This window comes from Phodopus roborovskii, unplaced genomic scaffold (genome assembly GCF_943737965.1).
Source record: "Phodopus roborovskii unplaced genomic scaffold, PHOROB, whole genome shotgun sequence".
Taxonomy (NCBI): domain Eukaryota; kingdom Metazoa; phylum Chordata; class Mammalia; order Rodentia; family Cricetidae; genus Phodopus; species Phodopus roborovskii.
The window spans coordinates 1,979,484-1,996,383 of record NW_026125506.1 but is presented as its reverse complement, the minus strand read 5'-3'; the positions used below and the strand labels follow the sequence as shown (position 1 = coordinate 1,996,383).

At 52.2% G+C, this 16,900-nt stretch overlaps 1 protein-coding gene across 1 annotated transcript in view; it reads right to left on the bottom strand.

Annotated features, from left to right (window-relative positions):
• Positions 1-9,843: 9,843 nt before the first annotated feature.
• Positions 9,844-16,900, bottom strand: part of Tpst2 (tyrosylprotein sulfotransferase 2) — a 33,242-nt gene continuing 26,185 nt past the window's right edge. The window contains exons 4-7 of the mRNA XM_051176427.1: positions 16,537-16,735; positions 13,537-13,587; positions 11,750-11,798; positions 9,844-10,319 (exon numbers count right to left, since the gene is read on the bottom strand). Coding sequence (XP_051032384.1) covers positions 11,757-11,798; positions 13,537-13,587; positions 16,537-16,735 — 292 coding nt within the window. The 3' untranslated portion in view covers positions 9,844-10,319; positions 11,750-11,756. The remainder of the gene's footprint in view (positions 10,320-11,749; positions 11,799-13,536; positions 13,588-16,536; positions 16,736-16,900) is intronic.

The window sequence follows — 16,900 nt, the reverse complement described above, 5'->3', positions numbered from 1 at the left end:
CTACAGAGCCAGTTCAGGAACGAACGGCCAAGGATACACAGAGAAGCCCTATGGAGGAAGGGAGGGAGGACTGCGAAAATCAGGAACACTTAAACCACATCCTGAGTTCAAAGCCCACCTCGACCAGCGCCCCTGTGCGTGGTTATCACGCACAAAAACCCCAGCGCGGTACACAGCACACTAACGTCCTCAGTGCCCGACGCCACCGACTGGGCAGCGGTCTTCCGTACGTACAGCGAGATTCCTCTAGCAGCGTGGGACCGCTTAGCCGTTAGTTAACAGACGTCTCCCTGCTCCTCCTCACTGCGCACCGGTTAACCTCCAACCTCAGCTACGAGTGCAAAGCTCTCAAAGGCGGCAGGGAGCCCTGGACCCCCCCCCCCCCGGGATGACAGACGACACCACCGTCGCGGCCCCAGCACGGAGCTGCTAAAAAAAATAAAAATAAAAGCAAACCCCACAGCGTCCAGGAGCGCTCGCTCGCAACACGAGCGCGCGGGGCTGGCTATTCAGTGTCAGCAGCGGGGCGCTGGCGGCCCGGGCCCCATCCCGCCCCGGCCGGGCCCCGGCTGCGAACCCGGGCCGCGGAGGCTCAGCCCGCGCTCCCGGGACGCCGCCCCGGCCCCGCCGCTCACCTCGCCCCGCGATCGCGGTCGGTGCTCACGGCTTTCCCCAGCCTCCGAGAGCCTGCGAGCAGCCCGACAGCCGGAACCCGGATGCAGCCATCCCGGCGCGCAGGAACGACGTCACCCAGCGGCGACGGGTGCGTACCGGAAGAACTAGCGTTCCCGCCCGCGCCGCTTCCGGTTCTCACGGGACCTGGGTCCCGCCGTTGTCAGTCAGGTGTCCAGGGCGGCGAGGGGACGGGTCCGGGGAAGCCTATGCCTGTCGCGGGCGGGCATCCTGAGTAATGACGGCGTCCCCGGGAGCGGAGGCGAGGGGTTCCCGGACCCGATCCGATCAGCACGCGCGCTTCCGGGCTTTTTTCCCTCTCTGCTGTGGACAGGAAAAGGTTCCGGGCAGCCTGTAACACAAACCCGTTTCCCTTTGCCGGTCCCGTCCCTGATTTCTCCGGGAGCAGTGGCGCGAAGTCAGCAAAGCCGGCCTGGGCCCACACACTCCAGGGAAGAGAGGGCAGGAGCGCCCGAGCGTTCTCTCCAGGGAGCGGCTTTGACTTTTTTCCCTCTCCGCCCCAGTTACTTCTCTGTTGCTGGGATAAATAACTAAGGCGAAGAGGGGCGGGGCTTTTGCTTGATTGGTTTAGTTTGGGTTTGGTTTTTCAGGACGGGTTTCACTGTGTAGTCCTGGCTGTCCTGGAACTCACAGAGATCCGCCTGCTCTGCCTCCCGAGTGCTGGGATTAAAGGCGTGCGCCACCGCGGCCAAGCAAGGAACCTGTTTCATCTTGCACTTTGCCAGGTTATGGTCTGATGCCATCTCGGGTTAAAGAACAGGTTAAATTTTCTCTCATAGTTAAAAGGCCACATCCTGGTGGGGTTTTTGGTTTTTTCGTTTGGCTGGTTGGTTTTATTTTTGGTTTTTCCTGTCAGCTGGACACACACAAGAGTTATCTGAGGTGGCCTGTAGGCAAGTCTGTGGGATCATTAACCTGGTTAAGGATCGATGTGCGAGAGCCCCGCCCATTCTGAGTGGTGCCACCATGCTCTGGTGGTCCTGGGTGAGTTTGGGGAGAGAGCCAATAAGCAGTGTTCCTCTGTGGCTTCTGCTTCGAGTTGCTAGAGATCTAGAAACTGCCTGGGGGAGCAGGGGGAAGCTGTGTCATAAGATAAACCAGCAAAAAGATCAATCACGTGGCAGGGAGGGGCCCTTCAGAGAATGATCAAGGAATCCCAGAGCATGGAAATTAAAAGTGTGCTGACGTTTGGGGAGGAATATCCCTGCATTTAACAAAGTGAAAGTAACAGGCAGGCACAACCAGAGTACAAGTTTACTTGTATTCTGACAAAGGTGTGTCTGGGTCTCACCCCCCTTGCTAGGAGCTCAACCTCAATTTGACTTGATTGGCTACTTCATAATCCTCTGAAAGGAAAAGCTTATGATATAGTCAAGTCTCAGAAATGTCTGGCATCGGGAGCTTGCACATATACTACAGGAGTTTCACAAACCCATGGCGGGTATGGAATACTGGTCCTTAGGCAAGATAGCCATCTTTGATAAAACAAAACAAAAACCTTACCACACTTAGGCTCTGACCAGAATTCAAACGAGAAAGAAAGAGAGAGAGAGAAAGAAAGAAAAGAAAGAAAGAAAGGAAGGAAGGAAGAAAGGAAGAAATATGCCAGGCATGATTGCACACACCTTTAATCCCAGCACTCTGGGTAAGCACAGGAGATTGGATCTCAGTGAGACTTGGCCTATGTAGCAAGTTCCAGGGCTAAGTAGTGTGGTCTTGTCTTGGAAAATGAAAGAAAAAGAAGAAAAAAGAAAGTTTTTCTGAGTCAGAACTCAGAAAGACCCAACTGAACCTGGGTGGGAATTTACATGATTTTAAGATGAGCCTGCCCCACTGGATTAACCCTTAAATAGGGGAGACAAAATCACCAATCCATGTAGAGTCACAGTTCTCCAACCTCTGGGTCACAACCCCTTTGGCAAACCTCTGTCTTTCCGAAAATATTTACATTATGATTCATAGCCGTAGCAAAATTACAGTTATGCAGGAACAATGAAAATAATCTTAGGCTGGCAGTGGTGGTACACGCCAGCCTTTAATCCCAGCACTTGGGAGGCAGAGGCCTGCGGATCTCTGTTGAGTTTGAAGCCAGCCTGGGCTACAAATCGAGGTCCAGGACTGTTAAACAGAGAAGCCCTATCTCGAGAAACCAAATGAAGGAAATAATTTTATGATTGTGGTCACCACAACACAAGGGACTGTGTGAAAGGGTTAGAAATGGTGACAAACACCAACCTAGAGATAGAATCTGTTCTTTTATGTAACAAGTTCACCATTGAGAGAAATCAGGGCAGGAACCATAGAGCAATGTTGCTAGCTGGGTGGTCCTCTTGTCTCGTCCCCAGGCTCGTCCTCAGCTGGCTTTGTTAGACAGCCCAGGACCACCCATCGACCCTGGTGCTGCCCTCAGTGGGCTGGGTCCTCCCCCACCTAGTAACTACCAAGACCATCCCGAATAGACACCCCCACAGGCCAGTCATAGCTGGACAATCCATCCAGACTTTCCCCTGATGACATTTCAAGCTGACTGATAAGTAAATCCATCCACTAGTCCTGTTAAAATGCGCCGAGTGCCTAGGAGCTACACCCAAGCAATATAATGAAATGGGTAGAAGGCAAGAGTGGCCCTGAAACAGATCGCTGGGGAGTGAGGAGGAGTTCGTTAGAAAAGCTGTCGACACCATGGACGGGCAGACAGGCACGATGGACCCTCTGAGAAGGGTTCAGGGCCCGGCACCAAACCCTTGGGGCCCACATGGGAGAGGTGGGGACCTGTTTCACAGATGTGAGCCTGGGCGTCCCCAAGTCCCAAGGCTAGGGTTTTTCCGAGAAGTGACAGGAGACAGATGAATATAGCCCCTGGAATCTAGGCCAATGACCTAACTACAGGGAAACCTCCAAGCCTCAAAGGTTGGTGGTGGCGAACTCCTTTAATCCCAGCACTCGGAGGCAGAGGCAGGCAGATCTCTGAGTTCAAGGCCAACCTGGTCTACAGAGTGAGTTCCAGAACAGCCAGGGCTACACAGAGAAACCCTGTCTTAAGAAATAAAACAATTCTTAGTTCAAATGTTCAACCTTTGGGAAAGCAAGGACAAAAAATATCCAGAGGCCTAGATTCAGGGGGCTCATATCTATCCCTACCTCCTGTCACTTCTCAGATAAAGACCCAGCCTTGGGACTTAGGGACATCTAGGCCCATGTCTAGCTTCCCAGTGAGATACTAAGACGTGTAAGGAAGGGTTTCTAAGTAACACGGCTCCTCCTCAGAGATGTGGCGGGCCCTCTGACACCCCGTGGCCCATCCCAACCCTTCCAGAGAAGAGAATATAGAGAAGGCAGGTGCCCGCAGATTGAAGCAAACTGCAGAGCAGAACCAGGCCCCACCCCCGGGAGTGCAGGCACGTGGGTTTCAAAGTCACCACTTTCTTCTCTGAGGTGAGACAGGGACTTCCATATAGTCAAGGACCTCTGCAGACATCACCTCCTTTTCAGCCTTCAAAGAGAGCTTCCATGGTCCCCCCACTGCCCGTGCCCCAGATCGATCCTCCTGTGGCGTCTGCATCCCCTGGGAAACTGCCTCAGTTACAACTTTAAATAGGCTGGTACCATAGAAACAATCCTTAGGTGGCAGTTTCAAAGCTGATATATTTAAAGTCTAGCACATGTACTTTTTCTTAGGACAGTGACATTAAGCCATGGCACATGTCTCATTCTTATTTTGAAGTCTGCTACAGAAATAGGCATGGTGTACTGAACTTGGCAGGATTGGAAACCCAGATTGGCTGAGATCAGCAAACCTGGTTCCCTTTTAAAAGTTTCTTCACGCAGCCTCTGGTTTCTGCTTTAGTCTCAGAGGGCCCTGCAGTACAGAGAAAGCTGGGCTGCCGGTGAGGTCTGCAAAGCCCGGACCCTAGGAAGCACTAGGTGTTGGGGAGAGCTGGAGAAATAACCCAGCAGTTGAGAGCATTTGTTTCTCTTGCAGAGGACGTGGGTTCTGTTCCCAGCACCCACATTGCCAGCTTATATGCAACTGTAACTCCAGTTCCAGAGGCTCTGAGGTCCTCTTCTGCCTCCTTGAGCACCGGGCACCCAAGTGCATGCATGTGGGCAAAACAACTATATGCATAAAAATAAAAGTAAAGGACAAAAACTGAAAGCTGGGGAAGTGCTTGGTGGGTAAAGCGCTTGCCTCTAAGCCTGAGGACCTCAGCTGGGCAGAAGCAGCACACGCCTTTAACTACAGCTTTCAGGAGGCAGAGGCAGGCATAACTAGGCCAGCCTGGTCTACAGAGCAAGTTCCAGGACAGGATCCACAGCTACAGAGAAACCCTGTCTCAGGGGGAAAAAAAAAGGAAGGACAGAGAGAGGAAATTATCCGTTATATCTGAAACATCTGCTCAGGGGAACCTGGACAGTGTGAGGAGCCTGATGATCGCAGATGCACTTAAGAACATGGAAGCCTCTGGAAGGCAGACTATCATGTCTGCCTGGAGAGTCACAGAGCTTGACCCACTAGCTCTTAGAACCCCAGATTCCACAGCGGTAGCTCCCATGCTGTCTGCATGCAGCCCGAGGGGAGGAAACAGCAAAGATCTGGCTGGGTGTTCTTTTCCGTCCAGCAGTGGTACTGTCCATCCCGAGAGGCAGGGGCTACTGTTCAGGTAGATACAGGAAGAGGTGTTATTGATGTTCCCTGGCTTAGAAATCACTGCGTACACAAGATTGGCATCAATTTATAGAGGTCACCAGCCTCTCCTGAGCGCTGGGATCAAAGTGTGAGCCACAGCACCCAGCAGGAGGAGGGGTTTGTATTTTGTTTAAGTTTTTTTTATTGTGACTGGGCATGGTGGTTCATGCCTTTAATCCCAGCACTTGGAGAGTTGAGAGGTTGGGAAGTTCGAGGCCAGCCAGGTCTAAAGAGCAAGTTTCAGGACAGCCAGAGCTACACAGAGAAACCCTGTCTCAAAACAAACGCAACATAATCCAAAAGTTCCTTATTGGATGTATTGGATGTGTTGTAGGGTGTGTGTGTGTGTGTGTGTGTGATGGGAGATGCCATTATGTATATACGTTTCTCATACTGGTTAATAATAAAGCACTGTTGGCCAATAGGAAAGGAAGATAGGAGGGACTAGGAGACAAGGAGGAAATAGGAAGTAGTAAGGAGGAGCCAAGATGGAGAGTCTGAAGAAAGCAGTATGCCGCCGGCTCCCGGTAAGAGAAAAACATAGATCAGCAGAAATGGGTTAATAATTAAAGGCAGGGCTAGCCGATAAGAAACAAGTAACTGGGCCAACAGTATTGTATCAAATACAGAGTCTCTGTGTATTATTTGGGGCTGGCGGCGTGGTGGCGGGACAAGACCAGCGGCGGCAGGCGGATAAACCGTACTCATTACAAATGGCGGGCTGGCGGCGCAGCAGCAGGACTAGACCTGGCGGCGGGAGGAAAAACCTCTTCTCGTTACGTGTGTGTGTGTGTGTGTGTGTGTGTGTGTGTGTGTACTCATGTTCTTCGTATTATTGCCTTGAGGTAAGTTCTCACTGAACCTCAAGTTCACTGTTTCAGTGGGATTGACTGGCCATCAAGTTCTCAAGATCCACATGTCACTGCCACTACCAACACCACCCCAGTGCTGGGACTTGAGGCACATGCACCCATGCCCAGATTTGTGAGTGCTGGGGATTCAAACTCAGGTCCCTGCAGAATGTGCCTCTTACCCGATGTATTACTCAGGGTTCTCTGGAGGAGCACGGCCAACAGGAAGGATCCATACACTGAAAGAATTGACTAAGTCATCTTAAGTTAAAATAACAACTGGCCAGGTGGTGGTAGCCCGTGTCTTTAACCCCAGCACTCGGGTGACAGAGGCAGGTGGATCTCTGAGTTTGAGGCCAGCCTGGTCTACAGAGCCAGTTCCAGGACAGCCACACAGAGAAACCCTGTCTCTCTAAAAACCAAACAACAAGTGCCGTCTCACCCCTGAGAGGCTGAAACCCAGTAGTTGCTCAGTCCCCGCCCGAGGCTGGTGCCTCAGCGATCCTGCTCTGAGGTCAGTGAAGGAAGTCGGCAGTGGCAACTGGGTAAGTCAACACAGCGCTGAGGGGGAGGGCCACGAGAGAGGAAGGCAGGCGGTTTTCCCCTGAAGCCCCCATTGTCTGGACTGCTACCAGAAAGTGCAACCCACAGTCAGCCTGTGTCTTCCATGTCAATCAAAGCAACTGGGAAAGTCCAGCAGGGGAGCTCACTACTCAAGTGACTCATTTATGGCAAGTTGGCATTGAAATTAACCATTGCACCCCCTGGTCATCTTTGCAGCCCCAGAAAGAGTTTGTGTGTGCACTGGGGTACAGGTCCAGAAGAGGGTTTATTTATTTATTTATTTGGGTTTTTTCGTTTGGTTTTGTCTCGGTTTTTTTTTTTTTTTTTTTTTGGAGACAGGGTTTCTCTGTAGCTTTGGAGGCTGTCCCAGAGCTTGCTAAGTAAACCAGGCTGGCCTCAAACTCAGAGATCCTCCTGCCTCTGCCTCCCAAGGGCTGAGATTAAAGGTGTGTGCCACCAATGCCTGGTGAGATTTTTTTTTTCTTTGAGATTGGAGTCCATTATGTGGACTCAGATTCAAAGATCACCCGTGTCTCTGCCTCCGGAGGGCTGGGATTAAAGTCATGAACCAACACTCCAGGGTGTTTGCTTGTTCGAGACACTCAGTCGCCACACAGCCGAGGCTGGCACTGAACTTGTGACCCTTCTTACCTCAGCCTTCAGTGAGTGTTAGGATTGCAGATGTGTGCCACACCCAGCTTTGAGAGTTTTGTTTAATTTGCTGATCTCTCTCTCTCTTCCTCCTTCCTTCCCCTCACCTCCACCCTGTGTCTGGAGTCCATGCTGCAGCACGCATGTGGAGGTCAGACATCAACTTGGAGGAGTTGGTTCTCTTCTGCCATGTGATGTGGGTTCCTGGGATGAAACTGGGGTCATGAAGCTTTGTGGCAAGCGCCAGTTGTGAGGTGCTAGGCCACCTCTGCAAGAGGCCAACAGTGTCTGCTTGCAAATGATGACTGCACCCCAGTCTTGTTGACCATCGACATTCCCTCAGAGTGGGGAAGAGTCACTGAACCCCTTCCAACCAGTTGTATGAGATTTTTCTCTAATGGCCTGAGGGGCCCTAAGGAGCTGCTAAAGACTGGGAAAGTCTAAGGAAAGCTACTATCCAACGTCTTAGGGCTTTTGTTTGCTGTGAAGAGACACCATGACCACAGCAGCTTTTCTAAAGGAAAACATTTCATTGGGGCTGTGTGGTGGTTTGAAAGAGAATAGGCACTATTTAGGAAGTGTGGCTTTTTTGGAGTAGGTATGATCTTGGAGGAAGTGTATCACTGTGGGGGCAGGCTTTGAGGTCTCACATATGCTCAAGCCACGCCCAGTGCGACAGTTCACTTCCTGTTGCCTTTGGATCGAGTTGTAAGGACTCAGCTCCAGCACCGTGTCTGCCTGCATGCTGCCTTGTTCGCCTACACGATGATACTGGACTGCACCTCTGAACTGTACGCTGCCACCGCAATTAAACATTTCCCTTTGTAAGAAGAGTTGTCCTGGTCCAGACCCTAAGACACGTGGTCCAGAGCCAGACTGTAGCAACTTCACTGGGGAACCATTTCCCTGGAGCACCGCCGTAAGCTGTTACACTTACTGTGACCTGTGGTACTCCCTGGCTCCGGAGTGCCAGAATCCCTTTCCATCTGAGCCTTCGTAATGCTTTCAGTGAGGAGTGAATGAACAGGAAGAAGAAAATAAAAAAATCAAGGAGTGACACAGCCAAGGGCACCTGCTGCCACATCTGACTACCTGAGTTCAGTCCCTAGAACCACACACGGCACGAAAGAATGAACTCCCTGTGCTCCGACCTCTGCACACGTTCTGAGGTATGTGTGTGTGCACCCACACACCTATGAACACATAAATGCAATTTAAAAACATGAGGCATGGTCACCCTCTCACTGGTTTGAAGAGAAGGTGGCAGATGCTGTCACACAGGGGTACGGCCCATGCCACCCTCGGATGTCCTTCGTAATCTTACTGAGTTTTAGGGAGCTCCATGGTACGGATGAAGCAGCATCACCCGCCACTGAGCACTGAGTCAGAAAGCAACTGCATCATCAGCCTGACCGCGTGCAGAGGCGCCTGGAAGACTGGATAAGCAGGGCTCTGGGTATGTCCCAGAGGGTGTTTCCAGAGACAGTGAGCTAAAAGGAAGAGACCGGCCCTGCATGTGGGCAGCAGGGGGGGGGTGGAGGAGGGTGGGAGGGGGGGACGGGACACGGGGACACTTAGATGCAAGAGGAAGAGGAAGGGAAGGCCAGTCACGCCCCGGTAAGCCCCTCTCTGCTTTACTTCCCACTGTGGCCTGAATGTCTGTCGCATGCCAAGGTGGGACCCCTCCCTGCCGATGTCAGGTATCATAACACAAGTCAGCCTGCCTCCAAGATCCATGACCCCAGGACACTGCAAGCCATGGTCTCCCCAAGCCTCACAGCTTATCCCAAGGAATCAGGCCAGGCGTGTGTAAAAGGGAGTTATCACATATTCAAAGCATGCAGAAGGACACCGCCCCCCATCAGGTGAGGGTGAACTTCTCAGCCGTCAGGAAACTGTTCTTGGCCCAGCTGGTTACCGAGCGTCTAGGGACCCCACCCCCACTGTAAACTCAGCAGGCCAGAGCTGAAAGAAGATGGCCCTTTCACGCCTCCAGGAAGAACAACTCCAAGGCGCTGCTGGTATGTCTTCCCTGAGACAAGTGGTCTGCAATGACATGCCTGTTTGGAGGGGTCTTGGGGCACACCGTCCAGAGGGGCCGGTGGATACGATGCATGTTTGCTCGCTCCCCTTCCAACAGAACCCCGGGTATACGAGCTGAGCTGAATGCGCTATCTGTGTTGCTGTACGTCCTTGTGGTGAGAATTATGCAAGTGCCCACAAACTTTACCAGAAGAGACCCTCCACGTCCATCTTTCTGGACCCTGCCTTTTCCTTTACTCTGCCTGTGGGATCATGGGAACACAGCCGTGTGTCCTTGGCAGCACAGGTATGCTTTCCAGTGTTAGCTGCCACCCATTCATGAGAGATCGAAAGAACCGTGTTCACTCTGTGTGAAGTAAGGCACAGACAGCAGCCTGTTTACTTTATTCAAATAATTGATTCCTTTTCTCTGTGAAACTGAGTAGGACTACGGGATGGAGGAAAGCCCATATATTAAACTCTTAAATAAATCCTTTGAGTTCAGAGTCCAAGTCAACGGGAGGGACCTGTCACGCACGGACGGGTCTTGTCCCGGGAAATGAGGCCACCGAGGGGGCTTGTCCATCAGGGAAGGTAGCAAATTCAATTCTTTTTAAAAAAGTTCTCAAGGAGGAAAAAATAGAAAATTCCTAAGTTTCTGAAGCTGAAGTAGTCTGCTCCTCCACGTCCACCCTGAAGCATCCGAAGGCAGAGTTTCTGAGTCCGTTTCCACGGAGACGAAGGCTCCACCCACCTCTGTGGACCAATGGCACCACTGAGAGGAAGCAATCCATGTGCTTGGGTTCGTCTGGCCTCCGTGTACACACGACGTCAACTCAGGCATCTGAGCCCTGCAGAGGCGGAGAAAGGGGGCGGTGTCAGTCTGGGGTGATGCTGAAGTAAAGGCCCTCTATTCATTTTATTTTCTACTCCTCCCTTCTTCTGAGACAGAGACTCAATGCACAACACTGGCCGTCCTGAAATTCCATATATGGGCCCGGCTGGCACAGGACCCACAGGGCTGGCACAGGACCCAGAGATCCAGCCGCCCCGGCCTCCCACTCCCAGTGATGGGATGAAAGCTGTGAGCCACCATATGCGACTTATTTCATTGTGTGTCTGTGCACATGTGGGTGCAGGTGTCGACAGAAGCCAGAGGACGATACGGGTCTCTGTCCATTCCTGGGAGGGCACAGGTTTTATAGATATACATTCATACATTACAGATGGCGCAGAAGAATCTAAATTTGAAACTGGCTCTTGAGTTCTCACCTACATTTTAGTCTGGTCTCAAAGAGCCTCCCTAATTTACAAAGAATAAATGAGGCCAGCCCTGTCTTCCCGATAACTCAGCAGGCTGAGGCAGGAGGGTCACAGGTTGAAGGCCCGTCGAGGCCACAGAGTGAGTTCAAGCCCACCCTGGACAGTTAATGAGATCCCATCTCAAAAAGTAAAAGGGTAGGAACACAGGCCCATGGTAGAGCGCGTGCCTGCACGTGCCAGGCTTGGGGTTCAATGCATGAAGCTCCGGTTTCCACAGCCCCAAACCCCCAGAAATTGTGTGTTAAATGCGATGAGTTTCATCCAATCCATACTGGTTGGCTGGCGGGCCCTGTATGTGGCATCTCATTAAACGATCAATCAGGATTGAGCTGGCTTTGGAAATGGGCTGGTTCTAACAGATTTGCAGTCAGCTGGGGAGCCGTTTCCTCTTCCAGATTCGATTCCTTTCTTTGGAATAAATCCATCAGGGAACCCTACAGTCACAGAGACTGGATGCCCCCAGCTCAAAATCCCTTTCCCTACCTCTTAGCAAAATCAAATCCCTCAGAAAGAGCCAAGCCTGCAAATGGCACTGGAGGAAATCGGCCACAGGCTGTGTGACACGGAAGGCCACGGGGCTCTCGGTACAGTGGTGGAGCTGTGTATCCCTCGTGTCCGTGTCCTACACACAAGGCATCACCTGGCCCAACGCCCCGGGGGCAGAAGATGACACGATGGCTGCTGAGGACAGTCGTTGCTCTGAGCCATGGCTGGGTTTGTTACCAGGCGGGTCTGACTGATTCTACTGGGTCTCCATGTGGCTTAGGATCCCAGCCTCCATGGTCCTTCCTGCTCCTCCACAGACCAAGCCTCCATCCTATAAATAGCTCCCTAGCCAGTCACCATAGAAACGAGATGGGACGGATCTGTCCACCTTAGTGGGCACATCTGAGAAGGTTGAAAGGGTGGGCACTTCAGCCAGGGTTGGGAGCCTCCAAGTGGAAACAGGAAAGCTTACCCGGAAATCACGAACTTCCCAGATGCGGGGAGGTGCTGTTCTGGTTCACCTGGAGGGAGACAGGCAGAGAAAGGGGTCAAGTGGTGGATATGGGGGTGGGGAGTGTTCCTCCTTCCTTTTAGGAGGCCCAGTCCTGGTCTCACTGGTTACTTATGGAGACACCAGGAAAGCTGTCTCTCTCGCACACACAGGTCACACACTGTACTCAGGACAGGGTGACGGCAGCTCGGTCTCTCTCGCACACACAGGTCACACACTGTACTCGGGACAGGGTGACGGCAGCTCTGTCTCCAGGTTCCCCCAAGAGACAGGGGCACCTTGTGTTGTGTTCATCTGCTCCACCCTCCCAGGCCTCCAACCCTAGTGATGGTCCAGGCCTCGATGCTATCTATACTCTCCTCCTCATGTAGGACGTCTTGTAAGATACTGGGAAAACTAGAACCCTTGGAAGGGTTAGGGTTAGGGTTGAGCCAGTTTGGGCAGGAACATCGGTATACATGATGTGTCCATCCAAAAGGGCCACGACCCCACCCAGCAGACAGGGAAATCCTACAGACAGCGGGGCGTGCCGTGGAAGCACAATCGGCATGAAAATGTGCACAGGGGCCCAAGGAGGCAGCAGCAAAAAGCCGCTGTCCCTGAACCCAGGCGCTGATGGTTTGACCCTCAAAACAATGACTGCCATAGAGTGGTCCACACAGCTGGTGCAGCACAAACAGTGACTGAGGCTCTGTTTCAAAATCACAAGGCAGAAAGGCAGGGTGTGCGTGCATGCATGTGTGCGTGTGTGCGTGCACACATGTGTTTTTGAGTGTATGTGGTGTGTGTTCATGTGTGGTGTGCATGTGTGAGTGTGTGTGCCTGTGTGTATGTGTGGTGTATATGTTTGTGTGTGTAGACAGAGATTGAGGGAGATGCCTGATGTTCACATCTGACCTCTCTATGAACTTGTAAGCATGTATAAACAAGCACCACCACTTATAAAAATAAACACATATGCAAGGTCCATCTCATCATTTGAAATATAGCATTTTAGGCCTCAGAAGAGCACAGGTCCACGCCGTCAGAAGGCATAAGCCGTACCTATCCTGACGTCGTCTATCCTGATGTTGTGTGGAGTGCCCCTCGGGGATAGCTACCTCAAGGACGGTGGGCCCAACTGTGGGAGGCATGGGGAAGTGTGGCTCATGGCCATTTGGTCACATACCCCATGGCCCCGTAGCTCTCATTTCCTGACACAGAAGAAAGGTGTCTGGTATGTGCTTGGCAATTGTCACCTTAGTAGCACGGGGTTTAACTCAGAGACATGAAGTCCTCAGAGTCCCTGGGCCACCTTCTAGCCAGAGGACAAAGGGTGGGACAGCTCAGGAAAAGTACTCCTGAGATTGGCCTTGACTACATGAGCCACTAAAGAGACTTCATCCCCACCTAACACTGCCCAGGGTTATGATAGGTGTCATCCACCATCCACCCACCCACCCACCCACACGTCCATCCATCCATCCATCCATCCATCTATACACCCATCTGTCCATCACCTACCTACCCATCATCTATCCATCCACCCATCCATCCATCTATGCATCATCCATCCGCCTGCCTCCCTGCCCGCCGGCCCACCCACCCACCCGCCCACCCACCCGCCCACCCACCCACCCACCCACCCATCCATCCATCCATCCATCCATCATTCTTCCAGGGCAAAGTGGAGCAGCCATGGACCAACTCTGAGCTGGGTTCCAGTCAGGGAAACAGAAAGCAGAACTCCCCGCTCTTGGCCTTCTAACCTGAAAATATCCTTTCAGATTGGCTGGCGTTTTATAGTCTCCTTTCAAGACCTAGGAAAGAAGGGAAGTGTCACTGTGGCAGAAACAGGCAAAGAGTAATAAAATCCAGGTCATCACTGACACATCTGTCCCACCACCCAGCCTGTGTCCCTCTAGTTCTCCGCCCGCCCGCCTATCAGTTACACACTCCCCTCCCATGCCCCTCCTTTCATCTCTGTATCCTACCAACCCACCCATCTACCCATCATTTCATCTCTCCACACAGACCCATCTGTCTGTCTATCATCCACCCATCCATCCATCCACCCATCGCTCTTCCCTCTGATTCTACCTACACGGGACAGTGTTAATCGGGCGACTGGAGCTCTTGATCTCCTGCATTATCTGTTCCTGACAGGATGAAGCTGAGACACAGGTACCAGTACACACAAACCGTCACAGGCATGTGAAGCCGTGGGACGTGCCAGGAGGGCGAAGCAAAGGGGCGTGATTGGAAGGGACCAGGGGTTTCTGCGACCGTGTGACCACAGAGGTGAGGTGGGGTTAAGTAAAACCACCGAGGTTAAACAGGGCAAGACTGAGGACTTGAGGGCGTGGGCGGCACCCTGACAGTGCCAGCTGCTGCTGTAAACAGGGTCAAATGGGACCCAGCCGTGCAACTTAATACCCATCAATGCAAAAATCTTTTACTCAGCCTGGCATGTGAAGTCTTTGAACAAATCAACATGAACTCCATATAAAAACGACTAAAGAGAAACCTGATAGGTTTTTTTGGGCTGAAGTCTTCAAACCACTGCCCCTGTATTTCTACAACAGCCTCAGTGTGGCCCAGCTCCTGCCCCATGGCCACCTGGGGCTGGGTGCCACAGAGCCAACCATATGGGCACAGCCTCACGATTGCAGCTCTCATCACTGAGTTACTGTGGCCCAGGACAGGGAGACTGCCCGCAGCACTCCAGAACCTGCACCTGCCCACTGGCTGCCACGTGGCTTTTCCTCAGAGGTGTCCTTTCTCGGCAGAGGCTGAACACTGTGGAGATCAAGCCAGAGCCCTCGCCAAGACCAGATATCCAAGGACAAAATGTCTCTGGTTCTCTGGGCAAAAATTAGGCACGGTTTTATTTTTAACAAAAAAAGGTTCAAAGAATTGATCCAATACCAGCATTCACTGGAATTCCTGGCTTTTCCCTGGGAGCTTTGGACACACACACACACACACACACACACACACACACACACACACACACACACACGGATGGGACCTCAGCATGCATTCCTGCTGCAGCTGTGGCCCCTTCTAGATGCCCAGAGCTGGATTTCTGTCACTGTGGGGGCTCTGCTTTTTATATCTAGCATATTATTATTACTTAGGATGGAACGCAGAGCCCCGTGCATGCTGGGTAAGGGCTCTATCACTGTGCCACATCCGGCCTCGTCCTATTTTTGATTGACACAAGCAACATACCCACATTTGTGACCTAAAACCCTGGTTCGTTGTCTCTGAAGGCCAAGTGGGGCCTCTGTAGGGAAAAGCATATAAAACATGGGGATGGGGTTGGAGGAACAACTTGTTTGTGAGTAAGAGTTAACAAATAACATTTATAATAAAAACGGACATAACCACAGTCTCACTGAGAATACCCAGGCTGCCGCTGTGCAGGAGTGCTTGCCGGGGCTGTGTCCCCATCAGGGCTGAGGCACGGGGGCTGGGATGTGGCTCAGGGGTAGATCACTTGTCTGGCATTTGAGCCCTGGGAACATCCCCAGCGCTGCACATAGATTTGAGAAGAGGCGACGGAGACTTCTTTGGGCTAACTGGGAATTGTAATGCGTGCCCGTGGCTGTAGCTATTAGGAGGCTGAGGCAGGAGGATGGTTTGAGCCCAGGAATTGGGCAACACAGCAAGACCATGTCTTAAAAAAAAAAAAAAAAAAAAAAAAAAAAACCCAAAAACCCCACTGAAATGGTGGTTGTGGCGAAACACACCTATGTATGTCCATCGACTCAGGAGACAGGTGAGGTAGAACCCCAGTGCTGACACACACAGGGAGACAGTCTCCATAAACAAACAACTGGCTGCTCTCAGAAGTGTGGGGGTGATGTTGTGGGAAACACGTTCAGGGGCATTTGCAGCCACATGGGTAGTAGAGTGTTTCTGCACATCTGCACATGCAGTACAGCCCATGCACACCTGCACACGCAGTACGGCCCATGCACACCTGCACACGCAGCATGGCCCATGCACACCTACACACGCAGCATGGCCCATGCACACCTCAAATACATAACTGCACCAGGGGGTGATGCACTGCTCTTGGATGTTCCAACAGCAATGTGTCGGCTTCATCATATCCCACGGCACACCAGAACTGTAACCACGAGGGTGCCTCTGTGGATGCTCACATATGCACCCCAAGCACTCAAGAAGCTGGAGGACGCCAAGTAGACTTGATCATGAGTCACTAGGCTGTCCTTATAATATGCCTTGTCAAAGTCACTTCCCTAAGTATCTTCACCACAGGAATCTCAATAGCTCCAGGCTCTGGTATGTGAGAAATCAACATGATAACTTAGGGGGCAACAGCATGGTCCATTCTTTCATTTCTTTTTGGTTTTTTGAGACAGGGCTTCTCTACATAGTTTTGGAGCCTGTCTTGGAACTCGCTTTATAGACTCACAGAGATCCGCCTGCCTCTGCCTCCTGAGTGCTGGGACTAAAGGTGTGTGCACCACTACCCGGTGGCCCATTCTTTCTTGAAGGGTTCTGCACACAGGAGAAAGAGCCAGGGAGACAGGAAGAAAAGGTAGATAAGCCCTGAGGTCAAAAGAGGCGACAGGCAGAGGAGGACATCTGTTGACCCCGAGCTTTCTTAAGGCCCAAGCCAAAGTGGAAATACCGGCACTGGTACTGCCAAGTCCGTCAGGCAGAGCATGGATGCTCAGTCACATCCCGCTAAGGCCTACGCTCACACTCCTGTGTGTACACACACACACCCTTACCCGGTGTGTGTTGTTGATGACAATCGGGTCAGGGTTCCCATAGTTGGGAGGGTTTGCATATGGGTCATAGCCGAGCCGAGCCAGCATGGGGGCAATCTGCGCCATGTCCCTCACCACGTCGCCCGGGATGTGGCCGGTCCACTTGGAGAGTGCTTCCAAGTTCACGGGTTTGATGACCTGGTCCGTGGACCGCTCGATCCTGGGGAGAGAGGACAGTCTTGTCAGGCTGGGGGACACGCCCTGCTCCGTGACTATGGGGCAGCAGGAAGGGCAGCCCTGGCCCATGGACAGCCCTGCACCATCAGCTGTGAGTGTGCGGCCAGGGCGCTGGGCCTCAGGGAAGCTGCACAACCAGGAAGCAGAA